General features: G+C 43.5%; 1 protein-coding gene across 5 annotated transcripts; it reads left to right on the top strand.

Annotated features, from left to right (window-relative positions):
- The first annotated feature begins 853 nt into the window (after positions 1-853).
- Positions 854-26,143, top strand: Gm648 (predicted gene 648). 5 transcript variants are annotated; one of them, XM_011247598.1, is made up of 5 exons: positions 854-904; positions 22,739-22,892; positions 24,701-25,039; positions 25,377-25,470; positions 25,866-26,143. In XM_011247598.1, exons 1-5 carry the CDS (start codon positions 869-871, stop codon positions 25,948-25,950), a joined length of 708 nt encoding a protein of 235 aa, XP_011245900.1. In that variant the 5' UTR covers positions 854-868; the 3' UTR covers positions 25,951-26,143. The 5 variants fall into 5 exon arrangements, with proteins under 5 accessions (XP_011245900.1, XP_006528110.1, NP_001028544.1 ...); XM_006528047.4 differs by lacking the exon at positions 854-904 and adding an exon at positions 16,785-16,974; NM_001033372.2 differs by lacking the exon at positions 854-904 and adding an exon at positions 20,410-20,585 and having other exon boundaries at positions 25,866-26,142.

Here is a 26,143-nt window from a genome sequence, read left to right as displayed (position 1 = left end):
CCTCTCATTAAGCATCTACACAGAACCCCTCCTCATCACCCCATCCCTGCAAATGCTCTCCTTTCTATAATAAATATCTGCACGCTTTGAAGACCTGGTGAGGTGAGGAGAACCTTCCAGACTTTAGCCAAAGTAGCCCATTCCCCAGCAGACCACTAGTTCATTGTTCTGTGCTCCAAAGCCATGCCAGACTGCAGCAAGGCCAAGCCATCCTTTGAGATAGTAGGATGTTTCCAGCCTCAATGTCACTAGCCTGAAGGAAATTCCCTAGCTAGAAAGCAGCATGCAAGGAGGGTCCTCCACATTAGCCTCTGACTTGGCAAGAAATTAGATTTTAAAAGGAGGGTGAGGGCTGGTGAGATGGCTCAGTGGGTAAGAGCACCCGACTGCTCTTCCGAAGGTCCGGAGTTCAAATCCCAGCAACCACATGGTGGTTCACAACCATCTGTAACAAGATCTGATGCCCTCTTCTGGAGTGTCTGAAGACAGCTACAGTGTACTTACATATAATAAATAAATAAAATTTTTTAAAAAAGAATGAAAAATTTAAAAAATAAAAAATAAAAGGAGGGTGAGGGGCTGGAGAGATGGCTCAGCGATCAAGAGCCCTGACTACTCTTCCAGAGGTCTTAAGTTCAATTCCCAGCAACCACATGGTGGCTCACAACCATCTGTAATGGGATCTGATGCCCTCTTCTGGTGTGTCTGAAGACAGTGACAGTGTACTCACATATATTAAATAAATCTTTTTTTTTTTTTAAAGGAGGGTGAAATGGAGGCGTTGGAATGTTTCTCATGACAGTGAAACAGAAGGGAAACGAGCACAGAAGACAAATGAATGAACCCTTGTTCCTGGAGTCAGACCCTAATGTCCATGGAAGAACTGGCTAGAGAGGAGAAAACGGTAAGATAAAAGCTGTGTGTGGATGACATCCCCACACGGCACATCCGACTCTTGGTTTAGAAAAAGAGAAAAATTCACAATTACTGATGATGGCTCTATTTAAGCCACTGTGGTCATTAGGGAATATTCTGCTTTGGAGCTGCTTGAACTGAGAAAAGCTTTTCAATGGGCATAGAAAGGAGCCCCCTACTGATTGGCTTTTGAGGCTCTGGCACATGGGTGTGAATGGAATCTGCTTTGATTCTCTTGCTGCTTTGAGCATCATGCTGGCAGCATGATGATTTATCTTTTTCTCTATGAATGCCTGCAGAATCACCACTTGTATGTATGAGGGAAATCACTCACGCCTTACGGACTGGCTCATTCTGCCTTCCAATGGATCAAGACATGGTGGTGATGACAGCCACTGAGGAGAATTAGGTGATGATGCCATGAGAGCTGAGGATGTAGGAGGAAGCTTTTGATGCCTATTTATTAGGCCAGATCGAACTGTGCTAAGGCCCCTCTCAAGATTCAAAGCAACAGGGCCTCTGGAGAGGTACTGCTCTCTAGTGGCTGTATGAAGCCCACTAGTGGAGCATAAGACCAGGGTGGGGAGGATTCTGGCCAACCCAGATGACCTGAATTGCTGCACAAACCAAGGACACAGTTTTAAGGCAGTCAAAAGGGGACACACACACACAAAAATGGAAAACAACCAAGAGTTACCAATTCTAGTGACCAGGAAACAAACACAGTGCGACTTGTACCATGCTGGTTTACCACAAGGTGTAATTGGTAAGAAACTCAGTGCTGTCTTAGTAAGTTTCCCCAAAGCAGGGGAAGGTAGAAAGGTCCATATTCTTTTTGTGATGGCCTTCTCATGCTAGAATCAAAGGACCTTAGATGGCAGGGCTCCCCCAGCCACTCACAAGGGAGCCATAAGGGGCAACTGAAAGTGCCACGTTGAACTGCCATCATATTGGTCTTCTACTAATATAAAGGCCACATGGGATTTGTTGGCCATGGAGCTAGAGTGCCCATCAGTTTGTGGGCATTTCCCCTTATATGAAGGGCAATAGGAAGCTGTCAATAGATGTGGAGATCAAGTCTTAGTTAATTCCAGCAGTGGGAAACTAACTGTCTCCATGCTCTTTTGTAAGTAAACTGCTTACATTTTCCCTCTAAATGAACTCCTAGGGGTAGAAGTGGTGCTGAGGAATAGCCTGCACACAAAAAGTCAGGAAGTGTATCCCAAGCACACAGACAGTAAGCACAATAACTGTGAAACAGTAACTTTCACCTGGCCATAATGAAAGCTGCTAAAGCTGCCTACCCCCCAACCCCACCCCCGCACAGAATGATTACCACCAAACAGTGCAGACTACAGGGGGATAGAAGGAAATCATGGCCATCATCACAACACTTAAAAAACATGGAACAGGGGCTGTCCCTGAGCCTGCTCTTGGTAGCCTTTTCCTCCTCCTGGGTTGCCTCATCCAGCATTGAAACGAGGGTTTGTGTCTAGTCTTTCTGCTTCTTGCTCTAGAACGTTTCAGTTCTTACCACTTGGAGGCCTACTCTTTTCTGAAGTGGGAAATGGAGGAGCTGTGGATCTGGGCAAGAGGGGAGGTGGGAGGAGTCTTGGAACAGAGGAGGGAGGAGAGGCTGAGGTTGGGATATATTATTACGTGAGAGAGGAACAAAGAAAAGGAAAGGAAAGGAGAGGAGAGGANAGGAGAGGAGAGGAGAGGAGAGAAGAGAAGAGAAGAGAAGAGAAGAGAAGAGAAGAGAAGAGAAGAGAAGAGAAGAGAAGAGAAGAGAAAAGGAAAGAAAAGAAAACTTAAAAAGGCAAAAGCACTTGTTTACCCTGAAGTTCCTTAAAAGCAAAGGACGTCTCTGGCCATTAGAGAAGACATGCAGCTTCTGGAGAATGGCTGTGGAGTATAGGAAACAAAAATACAGTGATGCCCACTCTACTGACATTGATCTTCCCATAGACCAGCGAATATAGTGATGAGATCATGGGCTCGCTTAAATCTTGCTAATGCTTTCTCTAATATTCCTTTAACCTGAGTCCCATGACCAGTGTGACCAGTGCACAGTCACCTGCAATAGATAACAGTGGAATTTTATAGCATCTCCCTATGGTTGGACACAAATCCCACTACTTGCAATGTGACAGTGACACAGAACTTCACTTTGTCATCCTACACACTCATAGGAAAAGTATATACACAATGTTATAACCTCTGAATATTTTACAAATTTAGATAGACACCTTATATAGATTAACATCCCATCATTGCTCTTACAGACACACATTAATATGTATGAAAATGACTAGCTTTTTATTTTTTAATTTTATTTTTATTTTATGTGTATGGGTGTTTTCACAGTGTGGTGAGTTGAATGAGAAGCCCACCCCCATAGGCTCATATATTTAAATATTTGGTTCTCGGTTAGTGGAATAGTTTGGGAAGGATTATGAGATGTACTCCTGTGAGACGATGTGTGTTACTGGGGGTGGGTCTTGAAGTTTCAAAGGCCAGTGCCATTCCTAGAGACACTCGCTACCTCATGCCTGTGGATTGAAATGTGAGCACACAGCTCTTACTTCAGTGCCATTCCTGCCTTCCTACTACAACCCTCTGGAGTCATGATGCCAAAATTCAACTCTTTTTTTCTCTATAAGTTCTCTTTGTCATGGAGTTTTGTCACAGCAACTGAAAAGTAGCTAAGCCTCTGTATGTATTGCTGTGCATCGCAAATGTCCCTGGTGCTCATGGAGGCAGGCAGAAGAGGATAGTGGATGCCCTGGAACTGAAATGATATATGTTCTGAGCTACCTTATGGGTGGCCTTCTGGATCAGGTCTTCTGGGAGAGCAAGCAGTGCTTGCAACTGCTGAGTCAATTCTCCAGCTGCTTCTTCCTCTTCTTCCTCTCTCTCTTCCTCCTTCTAGAGAAGGGAACTATCTTAGTTGGGATTTCTATTGCTGTGATGAAACACCATGACCAAAGCAACTTGGAGACAAAAGGCTTTATTTCAGCATATAGTTCCACATCACTGCCTATCATCAAAAGAAGTCAGAGCAGGAATTCAAACAGGGCAGGAGCAGAAGCTTTGAAAGAGTGTCACTTACTGGCTTGCTCTTCATGCCCAGCCTACTACCTTATGGCACTCCGGACCACTAGCCCATGCATCAGTCACTAATTAAGTAAATTATGCAATATAGGCTTTCCCACAGGGCAGTCTGGGTGGAAACATTGCCATATGACAAGATTTTTCCTGGGAAGACACGACACACATGTCTACTCACCTCAGCTAAGGAGCGATGGCAGACTAAGGTTCAAATACCACCAAAGTCAAGCATAGTGAATCAATGAGTTTTAAGGGGATTAGTTTCAGGAATATGGGTGAGGGGTTACTTACAGGAATAGAAATGACTCAAAGACAGCTGCATTACCAAAGCCCACCCAGGCATGGGTGACAGCTTATAAGTCCTCACAAAGCTGGGGACCTGGAGAACACTGCACAGCCTGCAGGCAGCTCAACAGGTTGGATGGAGTCCTTTCCACATGCCTCAGTGGGTCTAAACCTCTTGGACAAAGCAAAGCTCAGCTGGTGTCTGCCTCTTCCAGGCGGCTGGTCTGGCCTCAGACTCTTCTAGGCAGTCTGTCCTCTAGAGGGACTCTCAGCAGTGAGCTTGTTTATAAAAGAGGGACTTAGTGAATCTGGTCAGTTTGGGGGACTTCCTGGGGCTGTTTTGAGTTATTTACCTTCTGTTAAGGAGCTTCCCAATAGAATGATTTAACATCAGAGGAAACTGTTACACAATACAGTTTTCTCAGTTGAGGTTCCTCCTTGCCAAAACACTCTAGCTTATATCAAGTTAACATAGAAACTAGCCATTGGGCAGGAGAGATGGCTCAGTGGGTAAGAGCACTGACTGCTCTTCTGAAGGTCCTGAGTTCAAATTCTAGCAACCACATGTTGGCTCATAATGAGATCTGATGCCCTCTTCTGGAGTGTCTAAAGTCAGCTACAATGTACTTATATGTATATAATAAATCTTTGGACCAGAACGAGCAGGACTGGAGTGAGTGAGCTGGAGAGAGCAAACTATCCCTGATGAGACCTGACGCCCTCTTCTGGAGTGGCATCTGAAGACAGCTACAGTGTATTTACATATAATAAATAAAGAAATCTTAAAAAAAAACAGAAAGAGAGAAACTAGCCCTCACAGGCACATTTTTTGTACATTATCTAGCTCAAGTTTCTTGTGCTTTATAGAACCTGATATAAGAGGATCATGTGGGATTGGACCAAAAGCCTCAAGAAGCTTTTGAGTAAGACAAGATTCTTGTGGCACTGATTGAATAGTTATATGTTCCAGGGTGCCAGCACCCATTTGTTTTAAGATTACAGAGCCCCAAGGACCAAGGCTGGGGTGATGGCAGAAACAAGCTTAACCCATGTTCTGATGGGGTTTGGGTTCCATTCTTGGAAAGAGGTACGGAACCCATTTACAGCACAGGCGCAGCAACTGCTAGTTCTGTATAAAACCCTGCAGCAGGTGGACCTCATCACTGAACCTCCTCCAGTAGCAGTAAAACATAGACCATGAAGGGCTGTACTGAAAGTCTCCTGACCAGCCCTTCTATAAAAGTGGCACTACCACCTGTAAGTCTGGTCCCAGAGGATCTGACTTCTTCTGGCCTCCACAGGCAACAGACATGTACATGGTACAGAGATATACGTGTAGGTAAAACACACATACAAATATAAAAAAAATAAATAAACTGGGGCCCAATTGAAACTGGTAGGGGGAGGGGTAATAGGAACAGCATTGACTTACGAGGAAAGACCACTAGTTTTTCCACAGATGATTGTTCTGTCTTCCACAGTGTAGCTTTATGAATGGCACAGTAGCAAAGAAAGCACTAAATAGCTGCTTGCTGGGCCAACTGATCTAAAAGCAACCAGAGCCAGTAGCAGTCTTCTGTATGGTTTCCATAACACACAAACTCAGGACCTCCTGTTGTCACCAAAGCCTGATGCCTTCACAAACATGTGAGCCATCTGTTCATCAAGATATGAAGAAGTTATCCGTTGAGTACATGTGAAATCAGGGTACAAATGGAGCAGGGGACAGTACAGGCTGGAAAATAGCACTATTTACAGGCATTCCCCTTAAGTATAGAGAGCTGTCACATGTAGTGCGGAACACCTGAACCTCATCTCTGACTGTGCAGCCGTGAAGGGGCATTACGCTAGCCTAACAGTATGCAAATAGGTCAATATGCCCAGTAATTGATTGCCAGGTGGATTGGCTAGGGCTCAGGCCCGTGGATAAGGAATGCAGATGTGCCTTCATGTGTAAGGATTGTCTTGGGATTCCGTGAAGTTGTCTTATATAAACAGGCAACTCGCTAAAGTACAGGCATCACCCAGCTCAGGGTTATTAAGTAGGTGTCTGCAAAGGATTAACAGTAAGAAGGACACCCATTTCACAAACACTGATGTACAAGTTTGGACAGCTAATTAAAACATAAAAAATATATAAAGCAATTTTGGACAACCAAATATGCTATTTTGACATGAGACAGAGGCACTTTACTGCATTATCTGATACGTTTGTACTCTGCATTGTAGATGGGAATCTGAACATACATTTTATCAACAGCTTAGCATGTGCTGTTTGTTTATGCTGACTTAGCCCCAACCCCAGTTCAGATACCTTGGAGGAGTACAAAGCTGGTACCAGCAGATGCTGGCTACATTCAAGGACTCAGTAAGTGCCTGAGCCCAGCCATCCAGAGAATGAGGTAAGAGAAGCGCAGATGTGCAGGTCTCACAGATGTGGCTGATTAGCTCCCCAAAGGAGAGACTGAACTGTGGGATACGTGTCTACCCATCCTCTCCCCTTCTAAGATCAACCAACTGGAGATAAGGTATAAGGAAATCTTTCAAAGAGAGTCATCCTTTGAGAGTCTGTAACTTCTGTGCCCGTGGATATGACTCCCTCACATAGACATACATGGAGGCCAAACACCAATGTAAGTAAAATTTAAAATTAAAAAAAACCCTTCCATGGCTTAAAGGCTTATAGGTTTTTAGATGTCTATGACGCTTCTGCACATCGACTGGGCTTTCTGTTGGGCAATGCAGGTCATGTACGATTGACTGGTGTTTGTGATGATGTCCCAGGAGTAAGCATTCATTGTTGCTGTTCATACTGTGGCTGTAGCATACTGTCCCAGTGTTTAGCCCTTGACACTCAAAATTAATCATGTAAATCCCTCTCCAATATTTAAAAAAAACATTAAAAAAGTGTCATAAACAAAAGTAACAGCAAAAAGGAAACAACAACAACAACAACAACAACTGAGGGTGATGTGTAGGGAGACTAGTTCTCCAAATCTAGCCAATGAGACACTACTTTTCAGAGGTTACTATTTCGGTGTTCTGTGCCTCAGGGCTATATTACACATTGCAGCAAACCAAAGGCAGCCCTACCGTGGGCTGACAAGGTTCTTGAGACCCTCAGCACATCTGCTAAGGATGAGGCTGGAATCCACAAAGTCCAGCTTGCACTTTCCCTGTGCTGAACTCTACAAAACAGGACCTATGGAGCTAGGCTATGGATGCAGTAGGATGCTGGGGTAGGAAAGCGGGTAGAGACAGCAACTACGGGGAGAAAAATGCACCCAACATTTTAAAAGATCTAAGAAACACATGTGCTTTGTCAAGCTGGACTTTCAAGGGGGGCAGGGCATTCCAGTTCAGAATGGGGCAATTCTTCTTTGTCTCCCTGGGAAAAATCATGTAATGTGGTGAAATGTTTAGCCTAAACAGAGACACCCCCCCCCTTTAACAAAAGTCTAAATGCAGCCCACTCCTGAAGTAGTTTGATACTTTCCTATACAAAATGCAACACTAAAGTTGATTGCTGTAAGCTGGCCCTTGAATAGTTAGTTGAAAGAGCAGGATTTTGTGCTTCTAGATACTTCATCTACAAAGCTGCTTTGTCCTCCAGGTCTATAGGACAAGCTCTGAGGTCACTGCACCCAAACTGGAAAGTTACTTTTGCCTTCTGTCCCTAATCTTCCTTTGCCTAATCTTTAAACAACTTATCCTCTGACATAGAATTCTTTAACACCCTCAACCCCCACCCCTCCACCCCTGCCTCTCCTTTGCTCATATGATTAAACTTTTAGAAAAGTAATGTGCTTATATGTAAAGAAAATGCAGGTGCTGGCCCCAGGAGGCCACCCAGTTCCCAATAGACCTTTGAAAACCACTAGAAGGAACACGTGCAGTGCAGACAAAGACCACTCCAAGCTCACGGATTTCATGCGATTGTCTGGAGGATTTCGGGCCCATTGTCTCATTTTAACCTGCAGGATTTTAGAAAAGCCCCTTTGAATTCTTCCACCCTCTCGTTGCTGTGAGATGACGAGTTGAGAAGGAACACTATTCCCCGCAGGGCTGACCTTGAACAGATCTAGCTTGACCAGTGATCAGGAGAAGCTTTCCATCCCAGGAACAGTGAGACTGCAGTTGCCACTAGGGCGCAGAGATGCCCAACATGACCGTGACACAGTATTTTTTTTTTAAAACCTGGGCAGTGTGCCTTGGGGCATCTGTCCTGTGCTTAGGGGTGTCTGTCCCTTGTTTATTCCCTGACCTTCAGAAGTCCATCACAGCAGCCCAGTCTCAGTACCTGTGCCTCTGAGACACACCTGCTTTGCACTTTGAAGTTTCCTTCACTGGTAGAGAATTGCCAAGTTTCAACCAGTCATAGCCTCCATAATCCCCGGCATCAAAACCGAGATAGACTCTTGCAGATAGTAACTCTCTGTCTCTCTGTCTCTCTCTGTCTTTTTGTCTCTCTCTCTGTCTCTGTCTCTCTCTGTCTGTTGTTCCTTTCACTCAAATGGACCCTTTACCTGCAAATTTCTCTGTCCAAGGGGCAGAGGATATTCCAAGGACAAAAAGATGACTTCTGGTGCTTTCCTCTTCTGCAAAAGTAGGGGTCCCAGAAAAAAAGGAATGCTAGAGAAACTTTGGAGTTCAGAACTTAGGGGGCCTGAACGATACTCAGAAGGAAGGGGGGGGTCTCGTTTTTATGACCTTCAACGCATGAATAGCCATAAAGGGGATAGAAATCAAAGACACAATGAGATAGCCTTCCACCTTACTGGGGTTACCACACGTTGCAGATGGTGTGAAGAAATGAGGACACTCAGATATGGCCGGTAGGAATGTGAAGCAGTGTGACATCATTAGAAAGTGACATTTTTGGCCCTGCAATTCTGCTTTTCAGTATATACTCAAGAGAGAGGGGGAACTATGTCCTCATAAAGCCTTGCTCATAATAAACATTGGTGGTGAGGGAGCAGCCAGACGGCTCTTACTGACAAGCTGAAAGACCTGAGTTTGACCTCAGGACCCACATTGTGGAAGGAGAGAATCAACTCTCAAAAGTTGTCCTCTCTAACCCTATAGGTGGAACAACATTATGAGCTAACCAGTACCCCGGAGCTCTTGACTCTAGCTGCATATATATCAAAAGATGGCCTAGTCGGCCATCACTGGAAAGAGAGGCCCATTGGACTTGCAAACTTTATATGCCCCAGTACAGGGGAATACCAGGGCCAAAAAGGGGGAGTGGGTGGGCAGGGGAGTGGGGGTGGGTGGATATGGGGGACTTTTGGTATAGCATTGGAAATGTAAATGAGTTAAATACCTAATAAAAAATGGAAAAAAAAAAAGTTGTCCTCTGGCTTTTACATGTGTGCTGAGACATGTCCCTAACAAATACACACGTGTAAAAAAAATGAAATGCAATACAAACTGGCAGAGTCAGAGTCAACATTTGTTTCAGATTTCATACACTAGTGTGTGTGTACGCAAGCGCGCGTGCATTTGGAGAGATGGTTCAGCAATTAAAAGTACTTGATGCTCTCCCAGGGGTCCCCAGTTCAGTTCCCAGCTTTCATGTGAGGAGCTCACAACTGTAACTCCGCAGGCACCTGTGTGCACATGCCCACATGCAAACATACACACGTGTGATGTTTACAATAGGAATGGCCCTCATAGACTCATGTATTTGAATGCTTAGTCAGCAGGGAATAGAATTATTTGATACAATTAGGAGGTGCAGCCTTGTTGTAGGAAGTGTGCCACTAGGGGTGGGCTTTGAGGTTTCAAAAGCTCATGCCAGGGTCAGGGCCAGGGCCAGCCAGTCTCTCTCTCTCTCTCTCTCTCTCTCTCTCTCTCTCGGATCAGGATGTAGCTCTCAGTTACTGTTCCAGTGCCTGTCTGCACATCACCAGGCTCCCTATCATGATGATAATGAACTAAACTTCTGAAACTGTAAGCAAACCGCAGCCCCCCAGTTAAATACTTTGTCTTATAACAGTTGCCTTAGTCATGGTGTCTCTTCACAGCATTAGAACAATGACTAAGACAACACCTAACCATAATTTAACAGTAAAAATATTTATTATTGTGCACACACGTATGTATGTCATAGCATACTGTACAGGTCAGAAGACAACTATTTGGAAAAGGTTCTCTCTACTATGGGTTTCTGGGATTGAACTCAGGTCGTCAGCCTTGCAAGGCAAGTAAGTGTCTTTACCCCACCCCACGCCCACAAACTATCTTGCTAACACTCATACCTTTAAGAATCATTCTCATATGTTTCTCCCATGCACATGTATGTGCTTATGTTATATTACATCGCATACATATTTTGTATATGTGAATGCATAGTTTGGAGTGATTATTATCATACTTTCTTACTTTTTAACTCAAATTTTGCCTGTGGGAAGTTGAGTGCAGGTACAGGTTAAGAAGCAATGGCTCTTGGACTTGCAAACTTTATATGCCCCAGTACAGGGGAACGCCAGGGCCAAAAAGGGGGAGTGGGTGGGTAGGGGAGTGGGGGGGTGGGTATGGGGGACTTTTGGGATAGCATTGGAAATGTAAATGAGGAAAATACCTAATAAAAAATTAAAAAAAGAAGCAATGGCTCGTGATGGTAGCAGCACAGGATCAATAGCACACTGTGTAAGGGCAGCACGGGAGGCTAGCAGGCTGAAACCTGCGAGAAGACCCCTACCCAAAGCTGACCATGCTGAAATCCTGATTTTGGATTTCCAGCTTCCAACACAGTGAGAGCATCCTAAATTTTATTTTATGTTGGCAGGCTTAGCTAAGACAGAGTGCACTGTATTCAGATTCACTGGACTGCAACTCTGCAGTCCTATTTCAAATTTCACTATCCCATTTCTTCCAGTGAACCAACCTTAAGAATCTCGTAAGGCGCGAATTTAATTTGCATTTTAATTCAGCCACTCACAGGATGAGACTGTGTTGTTGCTATTGTGTTATTGTTGTTAATGGAGGGTAGAGGATGTGCCAGGCCTTAGGGTTGGAGATCCCGCTTTTTAGCTGGATGAAGTAAATACAACAGATTTAATTGGGCCCAAAAGTAGCAGGGCCAGATGACAGCACTGCATCACCAAAGGCAAGGTAACCACAGTTATTGTAATGGGCAGCACACACAAAGTGATGCCCACTATGGCCTATAGTGTAACGGTCAGCACTGGCAGAGTGAATTTGATGGTAGCTTGACTCCTATGCACCTTTGGTACTGGATAATCAATCATACTGTCTCCAGGCATGAAATCCATAAGCCTGCTGAATTTGTGTTTGATTTGTATAAGAGGGAAAATTCTCAAACAAATGAAAAAAGTGACTCTTGGTCCAGGATCCAATTTCTAAGCTTGTGTGCAGGAATGGCCAGGTTCCCCTGAGGAAGGAACTTGATAAAATTTCTAAGAGTTTTATACTGCTAGCTTTTTTCCAGTCCTTTTTTAGAGGGACCTATGTCCCACTGTGACTTTGGGTAACTATTTCATACCCCTTTGTACTCAGCAAAGTGACTGTCCGGTGATTTTTTTTTTCTTGGTGGACTGACCAAAATTTAATTTTGAGCCACACCATGTGGTTTCTGGGAATTGAACTCAGGACCTCTGGAAGAGCAGTCAGTGCTCTGAACCTCTGAGCCATCTCTTCAGCTCCAAAACTTTTATTTGTAACTATTAAAATATCTCAAAAGAGTGGTGCTAGCCGGCCGTTGTGGCGCACGCCTTTAATCCCAGCACTTGGGAGGCAGAGGCAGGCGGATTTCTGAGTTCGAGGCCAGCCTGGTCTACAAAGTGAGTTCCAGGACAGCCAGGGCTACACAGAGAAACCCTGTCTCGAAAAAAAAAAAAAAAACCAAAAAAAAAAAGAGTGGTGCTTTATGGGAAGTCCATCCACACAACCAGCAACCTTGGATGTGGTCATCAACCCGAATGGGAACAGAACTTCTTGTTCCTAGGGGGTGACACCCTTTCTTTAATCTCTTTTCCCACGTACACAAAGGTTCTTCTTGGCTGTCATCTTGTCCAATCTCCTCTGCCATTTTTTGAAAATAGGGAGTATGCCTTCAAACGCAACTGTCTGTAACAAAATAGAGTTCTTTCTTGACAAATCTTTCCCAGGCCTAAGTGACCATGAATCCCTACGGATTCCCCTCGGCTACCCCGAGGCAAAGGTACAAAGGTTTTCCTTGGGTCATCAAGCTCTGACGGGCCCAGCTTGGCTTGAGGAGGGGCTGAAAAGAGGAACAGAGGACATCTGCTTTCTTTTCTGGCTTCTGCTAATGCTTCAGAGCCATGCGTATGGTGGAGAGGAGACGATGATGTTGGGAGGGGGCATGGAAGTATAAATTGGGGAGGTACAGGACCTGAGTTCAAATCTCCAGCACACACATAAAAAGCCTCCACAGCTGCTTACACTGTGGCAAAGCTATAAGGAGTGGGATCAGGAGGAAGGAAGGAGATGCAAGACTAGAAGGAGAATGAGTGGGCAGGAGGGAGTGTGTGTGTGTGGGGGGGGGGAGAAGGCAGAAGTGGGAGGGGAAAGAGGGAAGAAGATGGAAGATGTGGAAAGGGAATAGTAAAAGCCATCTCAAGCCCCTCCTTGTGCCTTGCTTATACCCAACATGTGTATGGACACGTGAGTACGAGACTGTAATCTAAATTATTGGGGAGGGAGGTTGAGGCAGATTGCAAGTTCAAGGACAACCTGGGTTACGTAGCAAATTCATGGCAGCATGGTGAGGCCTGTCTCAAGACAAAAGCAAAACATTTAAGAAGTGCTAGGCTACCAATGGAGGAGCTAGAGAAATTACCCAAGGAGCTAAAGGGATCTGCAACCCTATATAGGTGGAACAACAATATGAACTAACCAGTACCCCCAGAGCTCGTGTCTCTAGCTGCATATGTATCAGAAGATGGCCTAGTCGGCCATCATTGGGAAGAGAGGCCCCTTGGACTTGCAAACTTTATATGCCCCAGTACAGGGGAATGCCAGGGCAAAGAAGTGGGAGTGGGTGGGAAGGGGAGCAGGGCGGGGGAGGGTATAGGGAACTTTCGGAGAGGAAACTAGGAAAGGGGATAGCATTTGAAATGTAAATGAAGAAAATATCTAATTTAAAAAAAGTGCTAGACAGCGGGTGGCTCAGGGTACAGGGTTTGGTAACATGTTTAAGGATCAAGGTCCAATCCTCAGTACCTTAAAGACAGATGACTAGGGGAAAGATCCAGTGAGTAGCTGCAGAAGCCTGACAATGTCAGCTGAGTCCCCAAAACCCAAGATGGAAGGCGAGAACTGAATCTAGGAAGATGTCCTCTGACGTCCACAAGTATACCATGGCATACAAGTACCCAGAGCCTGCCTGTCTCTCTGTTCTGGTCTCTCTTTCTCTGTCTGTCTGTCTGTCTCTGTCTGTCTCTGTCTTTGTCTCTCTCTCTCTCTCTCTCTCTCTCTCTCACACACACACACACACACACACACACACACACACACACAATTTTTAAACATAAAGCAATCTGTGCTTGCCTAAGTCCACAAATATCTATAATAGATATTAGTTATTTCACATCTCCCGTGAAGTAGGAGTCAAGGTCGAATTCTTCCATGTCTCTGTGAAATGAATTATCTTTTCTGCAAAGGTTTGCTGATCCCAGTGGATTTTTTCCCCCACACTTGTTCTCAGACTCTTTGTTCCTTTCCATTGTTTGTTCATCCTTGCTCCCGTCCTATACTGTTTCAATTACTTTGTTTTGTATGCAAACTCCTATCCAGTAGTATATGACTCTTGATTTTGTTGTTTTACTTAAATACTGTTTAGATAGTCTAAACTTCATATCTATACTCATTTTATTATCAGGTTGCCATTTTTCAAAAATAAATAAATAAATAAATAAATAAATAAATAAATAAATAAATAAATGAGCAGAGCATGGTTTTGAAGGACATCATCATCCCTGTGGGAGGAAATGCTGCTAAGAATGTGGTTTCTGTCTTCTTGCTGTTTGTTTTTAAGACAGGATTTCACTGTGTAGCCTTGGCTACCATGGAACTCACTTGTAGACACAGCTAGCCTTGAATTCACAAAGATTAACTCGCCTCTGAGGCATGAACCACCACACCTACCTATGCTGTTGAGCAAGACATCCAGTCGACAGAAACACCGTTCTTACCTACTTGTCACAGTCTCTAAGTTCTTTAAATGTTGGTGTCTATGGACGGTGCTAGCACAGCTGCCATCATATGTCTTAATGTAAAGGCTTAGAGCATACTTCATTGCTACTTTAAATTTTATTTACGAATTATTTGTGCTTACTATACATAAATACAGGTGCCTTGTGATTCTTATTCCTTACTCCAGAAACAGTTATTATCACTTAATAACAGCAATGATTTTTGTATTTGTATATATATATATATATATATATATATATATATATATATATATATATATAGTGTGTGTGTGTGTGTGTGTGTGTGTGTGTGTATGAATACCACTTGTGTGCAAACATCCACAGAAGCCAGAAGAAAAAGTCAGATGCCCTAGAGCTGGAGATCTAAGCAGTTGTAAGCGACCTAACATGGGTCCTGTACAAGAGCAGAAAATATTCTTAACCACTGAGCCATTCCTCTAGCCTTGGTTTTATATATTTTCTTTTCAAAATGTTTATTATTTTTAATTATGTGTGTACTGGTGGGTGGGTGGGTGTGTGCATGTAAGTGCAGTTGCCTATAGCGGCCAGAGAATCCCTGGAGCAGGAGTTATCCATAGTTAGGAACAACCTAATATAGGTGCTGGGAATTGAACTTGGGTCCTCTGGAAGAACAGTATATGCCCTTTACTGCGGAGTGATGTCTTCAGCAGCTGTCTTTATGTCATGATAAGTGCTCTCTCCATATAGAAATGTTACTGTAGGTAATGACTATTGCTCTTGTCCCTCGATGGGCTTTGTGCTTTCTCATTTTGCTGAACATTTTGTTGGGAGAATTCATTTTTCCTTACCCTGTTTGAAGATTTGGGGAGAAAACGCTCCCCAAATTTAAAGTGAATTTTGATACTGTCATACAGTAGAGTTTTTGTTTGATTTGTAGACAGGCTGTGATATTTGTTTGGTATTTCGGAGTGTGTGTGAGAGATAATCTCTCTATGTAATCCTGGCTGTCTTGGGGCTCACTCTGTAGATGAGGCTGGCCTCAAACTCACAGAAAGCCTTCTGAGTGTGGGGCTTAAAGGCGGGCACCACCACACCGTGTTTCCATTTGATTATTTGTCAATTTTTAAGTTGGCCTGCATCATGACGGTGGGTGTCACCAGGATCAAATCCCTCATGTATTTTTGCATTTGACTCTAGTTCCCCTCCCCTACCCCTCTTTCCCCTCTGCTAACTGCACTTCTTCCACCAAATGGGCCTGCTGCCACTTCCTGCTGTGTATAGATAGACCTAAGTCTAGATTGTCATAGAGAGAAAACACAGGTGACTTTGTCCTTTGCAGAAACACTTCAATGGGTTCCTGCACTGGTCTTGTGTCCTCAGTTGCTGATGCTTTGAGATCACCAGGAAGATCTGAACTTTAAGGCATCTTGAACCCCGGAGCTCTTGTCTCTAGCTGCATGTGTATCAAAAGATGGCCTAGTCGGCCATCACTGGAAAGAGAGGCCCATTGGACACGCAAACTTTATATGCCCCAGTACAGGGGAACGCCAGGGCCAAAAAGTGGGAATGGGTGGATAGGGGAGTGGGGGGGAGGGTATGGGGGACTTTTGGGATAGCATTGGAAATGTAATTGAGGAAAATACGTAATAAAAAATATTAAAAGAAAATGACTTGCAAAGGCAGCCTTGCCTTTACCATGACATGCTCACAATTTCCACCCACCCTTGGTTTTTGCTTAGTCATCATTTATTTGTTTGTCTCCGAGCTAGCGAGATGGCTGGAGGGTAAAGGTGCTTACTGCCAAGTGTGCAAGGCTGATGAGCTCTTCTGAATCTCTGGAACCCACCTGGTGGGACCTACAAGCTGTCCTCTGACCTTTGTGCTTGCAACTTGGCCCAAGTTTCTCTCTGTCTGTCTGTCTGTCTGTCTCTCTCTCACACATACACAAACAAACACACACAGAAAGAAATGTTTAAAAAGATATTTGTTTCTGTTTTAGGAGAGATTGTTGTACCGTTTTGTTTTCTTCTAATGAACTTCTTGTATCAGTTTATGTGGGCTTCACAAAATGAGTTAGAGACTCGTCTGTCTTTCTTTTCTGTTTTGTGAAATAATTTGTGTAACACATATTTTTTTTTCACCCAAATGTTTGGACAAACCCTTACCAGAAGCCTTATGGATACAAAGGTTTCAATTTTTGTCCCGATGAATCTTACCAAATACAAAAACATTCAGAGTTTCTGTTCCATGGGAATTTGATTACATTTTATTTTATCTCCGTTTTCGAACCTAAGTGAAGTTTTTCATAATATTTTGCTCCTCCCACTTTAGCACGTCTGGTCCCGTGGTTATATAGTCTTTCATTGTATTTGCTTTGCTTTTGAGTCTGGGTGTCATTCTGGAGCCCGGACAGGCTTCAAACTTGCAGCAGTCCTTCGCGTGCTCCCTGAGTTACAGTCCTCATCCACCACGCCAGCTTGTGACCTGTCGCTTCACTCTGGTAATTGTTTACTTTGCCTTGCACAGCTTTGCAGCTTGATGCAACACCATCTGCCATTGCTTTTTCTCTTTCCTGCCTTAGTGAGCTCAGTTTGAAAAGTCACTGTCTCTGTCTGTATCTTGAGGTGTTATTCCTCTTTGCCTGGAGCAATCTTGGTGTTTTCAGGTCAGAGTTTAACTCACTCTGAGTGTCAGCCTTCCATTCTAGTTTGAGACTTCTCCATGTAGGTATTCAGCTTCTCAAACAGCACTTGGTGTAGAAGCTTCCATTTCTCCAATTTATGTATCTTGGCAAATTTATTGATAAACATTTGAATTTCAGTCCTGTCTTCTATTTCATTATATCTTTCTACTCTCTCTCTCTCTCTCTCTCTCTCTCTCTCTCTCTCTCTCTCTCTCTCTCTCTTTCTCTCTCTCTCTCTCTCTCTCTCATGCTCTCTCTCTCTCGCTCTCTCGCTCTCTCTCTCTCTCGCTCTCTCTCTCTCTCTCCCCCCTCCCCGTAACTTTTCCTTTCCTCCCCCATCTTGCTTCCCCTCCCTGACGGGCTGTTTTCATCACTATGATTGTGTAGTGCCGTTGGGATGGGATGTTAGGCTTGGGATGTCCTCAGCATTGCTCTTGTTTCATCGGGGTTGCTCTGATTACTATTTGGTGTTCTTTGGGTTTCCATCTCAATTTTTATAGTTCTTTTAGTTTTATGAAAATTACTGCTGAAAGTCTGATGGGAATTGCATTGAACTTGTCCAACATAGTGTGGTAACATTACCAGCCTGATTTCTGCCTGCTGATCCACAGACATGAGAAGTCTTTCCATCTTCTAGCATTTTCTTAAATGCCTTTTTTCAGTCTTTTATTGTTTTCATGGTAGAACTCTGATAAGCTTGGGGAGGTTGATTCCCAGGTAACTGTGCAAGCCATTGAAAATGGAATTATGCCCTTGACTTCACTTTCACTCCATTTGTTATTGATGTGTAGCAAAGCTACTGATTTCCGAATTCAGATTTTGTACATTGCTACTTTACTGAAAGCCACACTGAGTGTGTGAAAATCTGAGAACCACTTGTGGGAGTTTATTCTCTCCTACCGCCAGGAGTACTCTGCATTAGCTGGACCAGGCTGCTGTCCCCGAAAGAACCCAGCATACTTATGGCTCATAATCATTTTCATGTGTTGTCAAATGAGCTGTGCAATGATTTTGTTGAGGCATTTGCTTTCTTTTGGTATTCTCTTACTCTGTATTGGTATCCAGGTGATACTGGTTCATGGAATGTTCTGGCATCCTTACCTCCCTTTTGGTTATATGTCAAAGTTTAAAGAGCACTGATGTTGCCTCTTCCAAGATCTGGTAGAATTCAACTGTGGATCCAGCGAGTATTGGCTTTACTTTGGTGTAGACCTTTCATTACTGCTTCACTCTCATTACCTGTTATTCATCTCTTTAGGTTGCCTTAAGGGACTAGTATTTGCCCACCAATGTGTCCATTCATTTTAGATTTTCAAATTTATTTGTATATATACATACCTATTTACTTCAATTTCAGGAGAGATTTTGCTGCAAAGCATAATTCAACCAATTGATCTAATAGATATATAATATTATTATATAATGTAACATAATATTATTATATAATATAACATAATATTATTATATAATGTAACATATATATATATGCACACATACATACATACATATATATATTAGATCCATTGGTTAAATTACACTTTGAGGCACAATCTCTCCTGCAAATGGAAATAAACATTTTTTATAAAAAAAGATTTATTTATTTAATTTATGTATGTGAGTACACTGTAGCTGTCTTCAGATGCACCATCAGAGGACATTGGATCCTGTTACAGATGTTTGCTGGAAATTGAATTCAGGACTTCTGGAAGAGCAGTCAGTGCTCCAGCCCTGCAAGGTGTTTTTTTGTTTGTTTGTTTGTTTGTTTGTTTGTTTGTTTTTAATCTAGTAAGACTTATTTTGTGACATAAAATGTGATATATTGTGGAGAAATTTCCATGGGTTGATGATAAAAATGTATATTTATGGCTAATGGATAGAATATTTGGTTCAGTTTTCCTTTGAATTTTGTTGATTTCCTTGTCTAGATGTTTTTCTCAACTACTGAGAAGGTGGTATTGACAACAGCCACTGTTCTTGTACCTGGACCTCCCTGATCCTTCACGCTCAGTACTTCTTCATCTATGAAACTAATTGTATCAATATGGGAATAGCTTTTACAGAAGACACTTCTTGCCTTGAGAAACTGAGATTTTCCCAGATTTTGCAACTAAGTTAATAATACATCTTATTATAATAGATTATAATATACTACATATATAATCTGCTGTTCTAGTGTGAACTTAGCCTGTTTAATTTGACTTTAAGAGAGTAATGAAACCAACATTATATGCCCTGGATTTCCAATGTAATCAGCTTTTACTACCTAAGCTAAATGCATAGCTTTAATATTAAACTATGTATGGTTCCATGCCCCTGAAAAGAAAAAGGATAACGTATATGTGTATGTTGTGGGAATCATATACTGAAAGCAGCTAACAGGTTAAAAGCAACCTTATATGAGAACTATTCCATAAATGTTGGACATGGCGTATGGCTATAGATTGATAACATCTCTATGCAGTTTTGAGTGCTATTATGGGTCAGTAAAGGAACTTCTTCCATTGCAAAACTCAAATTTCTGTAGAAAAGAATTACCCATTCCTTTCCCATCCCATGTTTTCTGTGCTGTTAATTACAGAGCAAACAGGCAACAGTCAGGCCGTAGATCAGAGACTACAGAGAGATGAAGGACCCAGGGAGAGACGTGGTGAACTCAAGGTTGGGCTCACTATTGGTCTAAACTACTCCGGGAGCAAGTCTCTTGGTTAATTCCTTAGTGCAATGTTGTACACTCCAACATTTGCTGTATTTACAACTGTTTCCTCATTTGGAAAAATCGTTCTATTTATTAAGGTGTGGTCACTTTCTTTATATTGTTTTACAGTTTTCATCTTGAAGTCAGCTTGTTTTTCAGATAGGAGCACAGGTGTGTCCTTGCTTCCTCTGAGACTCTGTTTGTCTGGGAATGTAAAATATTCCTTACGTTGCCTTTTCATCTTTTAATCTTTGACTCTGAGATAAGTGTCTTGGAGACCAGACACAGTTGGATTTTGTTTTTGTTTTTTGTTTTTGCTTTGTTTTGAGATTTCTCAATTCTGCACATTTTTGATGATTGCACATTTTTAGGCGGGTGCACTCACCTATGCATGCCTGTGCTTGTGGAGGCCGGAGGATGACGTCAGGTGTCTTCCCCTAGTGCCTTCTACACTAGTTTTAAGGCAGTCTCTGAGTGGACATGGACCTCACTGTTCAGGCTAGACCTGCTGGTCAGATTGCCTCAGGGATAGTCCTGCCTCTGCCACTCTGACTTCTGACGCTGGAGTTGCAGAGGACTGCAACTGCGCAGGACATTTTCTAGGCCCCGGAGAGTGAAACGAAGGTGTTTGTGCTGTCTGAGCAGACATCTTGCACAACGAGCCATCTCCTCAGCCCCCAGACTGCATATTTTCTGGGGAGTTCACTTTTTTCTTTAGAGTTATCTTCGCAAGGTACGTACTGATTACTTCCCTGTTCATTTTTAAGCTTTATGGGTCTGCTGAGATAAAAATGTTTGCCCCTTTTTCGAATTTCTGTTTGTCTCTCTATTTTCTAGTGATGTTTTTAATTCCCCAAGCTCTCATGTTGCTGTGGATCTCCATCTTCTGTGTGTAGTATTCCTTCTTTAGTGTCTTCTCTCATGATGAATTGTTTTACTTCAAGCTTATCATGAGAAGATTTTCTTTCTCCTCTAATTTTAAAAGGTAAATCTACTGGGTACAGTCATCTTGGTCAGCACTGGCTGACTTTCTTTTCTTTCTCTCCTTCTCTCTCTCTCTCTCTCTTTCTTTCTTTTTTTGAGTTTCTGTAAACTTTGCATATTTTCTTATTTATTTATTTATTTTTACATTCCAGATTTTGTTCCAACTCCCCCCCCACGACTGTTCTACATCCTATACCTCCTTCCCACCCCCTGACTCCATGAGGATTTCTCCACCCCCAGTCCCCACCTCACCTGACCTCTAAACTCCCTGAGGCCTCCAGTCTCTTGAGGGCTAGGTGTGTCATCCCTGATTGAACCCAGACCCGGCAGTCCTCTTCTGTATGTGTGTTGGGGGCCTCATATCAGCTGGTGTATGCTGTCTGGTTGGTGGTCCAGTGTTTGAGAGATCTCAGGGGTCCAGGTTAGTTGAGACTGTTGGTCCTCCTACAGGGTTACCCTCCTCCTCAGCTTCTTTCAGCCTTCCTTAATTCAACCACAGGGGTCAGCTGCTTCTGTCCATAGGTTGGGTGCAAATATCTGCATCTGACTCTTTCAGCTGCTTGTTGGGTCTTCCAGAGGGTGGTCATGCTAGGTCCCTTTTTGTGAGCCCTCCATAGCCTCAGTAATAGTGTCAGGCCTTGGGGCTTCCCCTTGAGCTGGGTCCCATGCTGGGCCTTCTTTTCCTCAGGCTCCTCTCCATTTCCATCCCTGCAGTTCTTTCAGACAGGAACAATTCTGGGTCAGAGGTGTGACTGTGGGATGGCAACCCCCTCCCTCACTTGATGTCCTGTCTTCCTGCTGGAGGTGGGCCCTATAAGTTCCCTCTTCCTACTGTGTTCATCGTCTGTGTATAGTATTCCTTCCTTAGTGTCTTCTCTCATGATAAATTGTTTTAGTTCAAGCTTCTCATGGAAAGATTTTCTTTCTACTCTGGGTTTAAAGAATAAATCTACTGGGCACAGTCGTCTTCACCAGTAATGGCTGATTTTCAAGGTTTGAAATAGATCAGTCTTTGGTTCTCATCTCTTCTGCAAAGACGTCTCTTGAGAGTCTGATGGGTGTGCCTTTGGACCTAACTCGGAGCTGCCATCTCGCAGCTTCCAGTATTTTTCTTTTGTTCTGCCCCTTCCACGTTAGAGCTGTCTGATGACCTGAAGAGGCACTAGAGTGTACGTGGTTAGACTGAGCCTTGGTTCCTTCTTTTAAGCTAAAAGTTCATATGATTGGCCTCTTCATCATGTCCCTGCATTCCTGAAAGTTGTGGTCATGACTGCTGTGGTTGTTGTTGTTTGTTTGTTTGTTTTTCCTTTTTTTTCGCTATGTGAAAGTAATAATTCCTCAATCTTGTCTTTGATTCCTAGATTTTTTTTTTAGTCCAGATGCTTTCTGTTAATTGTTTTGTCTGATATCTGACCTTTGCCTTTCCAAGGTTCCTGTTGGGCTCTGGCTCCCCAGGATCACAATTTCAATTGCTTTTTCTCCCATCTGTTTTATGAATTCATTCCTTTCCTTCATCCTTTGATTTCTTACTTGGCCCTTTAAGTGTGGGGATACGTTTTAAAACTGTACCATTGAATTCTTTGTCATTTCACACGTTTTGGTATTTTTAGATTTGGCCACATCTGCTTTTACACAGTTCTTGGATTGCTACGTTTTCCTGACTCTTCACATGGTGGAGTCAACTGGAGGAAAGTTCTTAACTCCATCTTTTGCTAGAAGCTCTTTTGTCCATTTTGTTTTGTTCTACGTAGCCCCAGATATACTGGAACTTACTCTGTAGACCAGGCTGGCCTCAAACTCACAGAGATCTGCCTGCCTCTGCCTGCCAGTTCTGGGATCAAAGGCATGTGCCACCATGCCTGGGAAATAATATTCTATTTTCATAAATATTCTATTTTCTAGGATAAGAATCCTGACAAAGAGGGGCATACCATGCTGAAACGGAAAATTAGCCCTGTTGGAGAAGGAGAAGCCATGGGTCCAGCTAAGAAAAATTATACTCTGGACATGGTGTCACATAAATCTCTTGAAGCTTCAGCTGAGGCAAAGGGAGAAGGTAAATACATCAATGTTGGGAGGACAGATCCTGACGTGTTTACAAGTTGAAGAAAACACAGGCGAAATGATGAAAGCATTAGGAGTTGCTGCAGGGAGAACAACAGGTTCAAACCAGCTCCATGCAGCTAGCGTTGGACAGGATCTAAGAGGAGGCAGACCTCTTTCACCTGGCCGTGCTCCTCCTTCACCTATCCTCTTCTTTCCGCTGCGTGAGAATGCCGTGTGGATTCCTGTCTTCTGTGTCATCAACCCTGCAAGAACTGTGCAGACCAGGTCTGCACTGACACTGGAATTCCCTTCTCAGCAGCTGCTGCTGTAGACTAGACATATACTTTTATTCACAACAGCTTTCAGGGATTTCTTATTTTGGGGTGTGTGTGTGTGTGTGTGTGTAGTGTGTGTTGTGTTTTGTCTGCATGTGTATCTATGCACCACTTGTGGACCTGTTGCTCACAGAAGCCAGAAGGCATGGGATTCCCTGGGACTGGAGATGCTGCTGATTGTGAGCTGCCTTGTGAATGTGGGGACTCGAACCCGTCCATGTTCTCTGGGAGGGTAGACAGTATTCTTAACCACAGAGCCATCTCCTCGGTCCCAACTGCCTGGGATGTCTGTCCTCCGTAATCTGCTTCCATTTCTTCCTCATTAGTGAAGCCTTGTCACTTCTTTCCCTCCTCTTTATTTTCTTGTCTTGCTTGAGCGTGTACTAGTTTCTAAGTCAGGCCATTGAAATCATTCATGCTTGTTCACTCCTGTCGTAACTTAATTCCCACGGAGCAGAAAAGTAAGTGTTATCTTGCTCAGTCTCCTTTCCATCTGTACACACTTCCTATCAGCCACTTTCACCCCACAGCCACGGTAAGGATCTCAGTAGGTATAGCTGGCCACATTCATGCTGCAAAAAACCAACCAACCAACCAAACCCGTCCTGTGTTCCCAAGCATGCAAGATGCAACCCAACTTTTGTCCGTGGTTCATCAGGCTCTGCATCACCTGCTCTCATCGACTGACAGTTATCTGGGTCCCAGTGGTCACCTTCGTACTCTGTATCTATTATTTACTACACAAATCCTATCTTCTCTTCCCTCCCTATTTTCTTCACATCTACACAGACTACCTCTGTCTCCTCCTCTGTTTTGCACAGAGGACACCTCCCAAAAGGGAATGCCAAGCTGGTGGCCCTGTGAGCACCATCTGCTGCTTTCTCTCACATGTCTGTTGACTTCTTCCCCAACACGAGAACCCCACTGTGTGATTCCTCTCTGATGTTTCCACATCATAGTTCCATAGGGACAGGAGCAGTTCCTGTGTTCCACGTTTTATGTGGATCCCAGCACCTGGAAGATGCAACAGAACATGAGCAAATGACACAAAAGTTTTACACAGAGAGGGAAAAGGATTCACCTTGGAACCAAAGTGAAAGATTAGTAGAGAAAACAAGAATCCTATAGATTCTTATTTTTAGTGAAGGTGTGTTCATTGTATTTGGATACCTTGTGACACCATCAGCTTTTAGACTTGTAAAGTATATCAAGATGACACTAAGCTATCTATGTTGTTTCTTCTCTGTTCTGTTCAACTAATTTGTGCATCTGGTCATGAAGCCATAAGGTAGGAGGTGTTGGTTTTGTATGCTGTGTCCTGAGGTCACTTTGTCATGGTTGAGATTTCTCTCTTGTGCACTCTCTTCCTCTGAAATCATTTTTGACCTTGAAGAGCAAAAAAAGGTGCCCAGGTGAAGCCTCAGAGCTCAGCCTTGTCACAGCTCAGCCTTGTCACAGCTCAGCTGGCTGCTTTGCTTTCCAGGTGCTCTTGTTAGCCAGAAGGCCCAGGTGGGGATGGTGGAGGCGGATCCGAAAGTCTACGCACAGAACTGTGCTTCCAAACAGCTTATGCCTGTGACAGGAGAAGCCGTTCTCCCCATGCCAGGAGATTCTCAGACTGAAGACTCTCTTCATCGCAAGGATGGTGGCCACGACACAGTTGTGGGGGGAAGTGTTAACAGTGACTCCTCTGAAGGCACTGCCAAGGCTCCAGCAATGTCTTCATCAGAAGCTCAGCCCTATGTTTCCTCACTGAGACCAAATTTGTCCAATTATGAAATAAAATGTGCCCTGATGACAGAAATCCGACGCTTTGGACGACGTAAGTGATCAAACTGGTTAGTAACAGAAGCAAGGCTCTGTTGTATGATTAGAATAACCTGAAACTGCCTCCAGAGAGAGGGCCTTTGCAAGAAGCAAGGTTTTCTATATAATCACTTTTAACTCAAACTAAAACATCTCAGCAGACCCCATCTTTCATCTGTAATGTTACCGGGTTCATAAGAACTGTATTAGTATCTGCACAGGCATTCAGAACACATACCCACCCACTGGCATCCTTGGCCAGAAAGTCTGTTACCGAGCAACACACAGATCCCCCCACATCCACTTCTATTACGTTTGTAAGAAATACTCAAGTATTCTTATATTCTCTTCAGAATACGGAAGGCTTTTCAAGATCCTTCAAGAAGTGCAAGGACCTGTGGAAGTCAGGATTCAGTTTGTCGAGTTCTCCATCAAGGAGGCGGCAAGGTGGGTGCAGACGTGTGGGACTGCACATCTTCAAGCTGTTGGGTCACTGCAGTGGTTGAGTGAGGAGGGGTGGGGCACACCTGCCTTGAGTCTCTCAGTCCCTGGCCCTCACCTGATAGTGAAGGCTGGGGACATAGACACTCAAGTTGACATCACCTGTGTTTGACACTTCCTTCCAGGCCCACTCAACGTTCCTTTGTCACTGTAATACTGAGCTAGACACTGACCCTTAGCAGACACTTCATATTGGCTAGAGTACCTGGTGTACCTGGGGCACACTTACTATTCCTGAAGATGGGTTGAACCTATTCTTTGCATCACAGTGCACTTCCTATAGCACAGGTTCTTTGGGCATCTTTTTTTTTTTTTAACATAATGTGTATGTTTATTTTCAGGTTTAAAAGACGCCATTTAATCCAGTATCTGGAGAAGATACTGGAAAAATTAAAGTCTGAAAGGTCTTCCAACAATGATGAGTGACCTACACTCAAGAGTGTGATCCTGCTGTTACAGTGGTCAGCAAGATTCAGCAAATAGTTCAGAGTGATTACAATGTAATAGGAGGATGCTGAGACCTCCTAGCATGTGTTAGCTAAAATAATTACCCCTGAGAAAACTGTCTTAAACTACTCAATAAATGGCTGGCTTTTAACCTGTGTTTTGTTTGAAAGCA

This window comes from Mus musculus, chromosome X (genome assembly GCF_000001635.26).
Source record: "Mus musculus strain C57BL/6J chromosome X, GRCm38.p6 C57BL/6J".
In the NCBI taxonomy this organism is placed as follows: domain Eukaryota; kingdom Metazoa; phylum Chordata; class Mammalia; order Rodentia; family Muridae; genus Mus; species Mus musculus.
The sequence above is the reverse complement of the archived record's forward strand: the minus strand, read 5'-3'. Positions and strand labels throughout refer to the sequence as shown.

Bases quoted from the DNA above. Each gene is read 5' to 3' on its own strand.
- Gm648 (XM_011247598.1), top strand. From the start codon at position 869: ATGTCCATGGAAGAACTGGCTAGAGAGGAGAAAACG. The intron at 22,893-24,700 runs GTAAATACATCA...TTTGCTTTCCAG, and splicing joins AGCTGAGGCAAAGGGAGAAG to GTGCTCTTGTTAGCCAGAAG. The intron at 25,040-25,376 runs GTAAGTGATCAA...TATTCTCTTCAG, and splicing joins AATCCGACGCTTTGGACGAC to AATACGGAAGGCTTTTCAAG.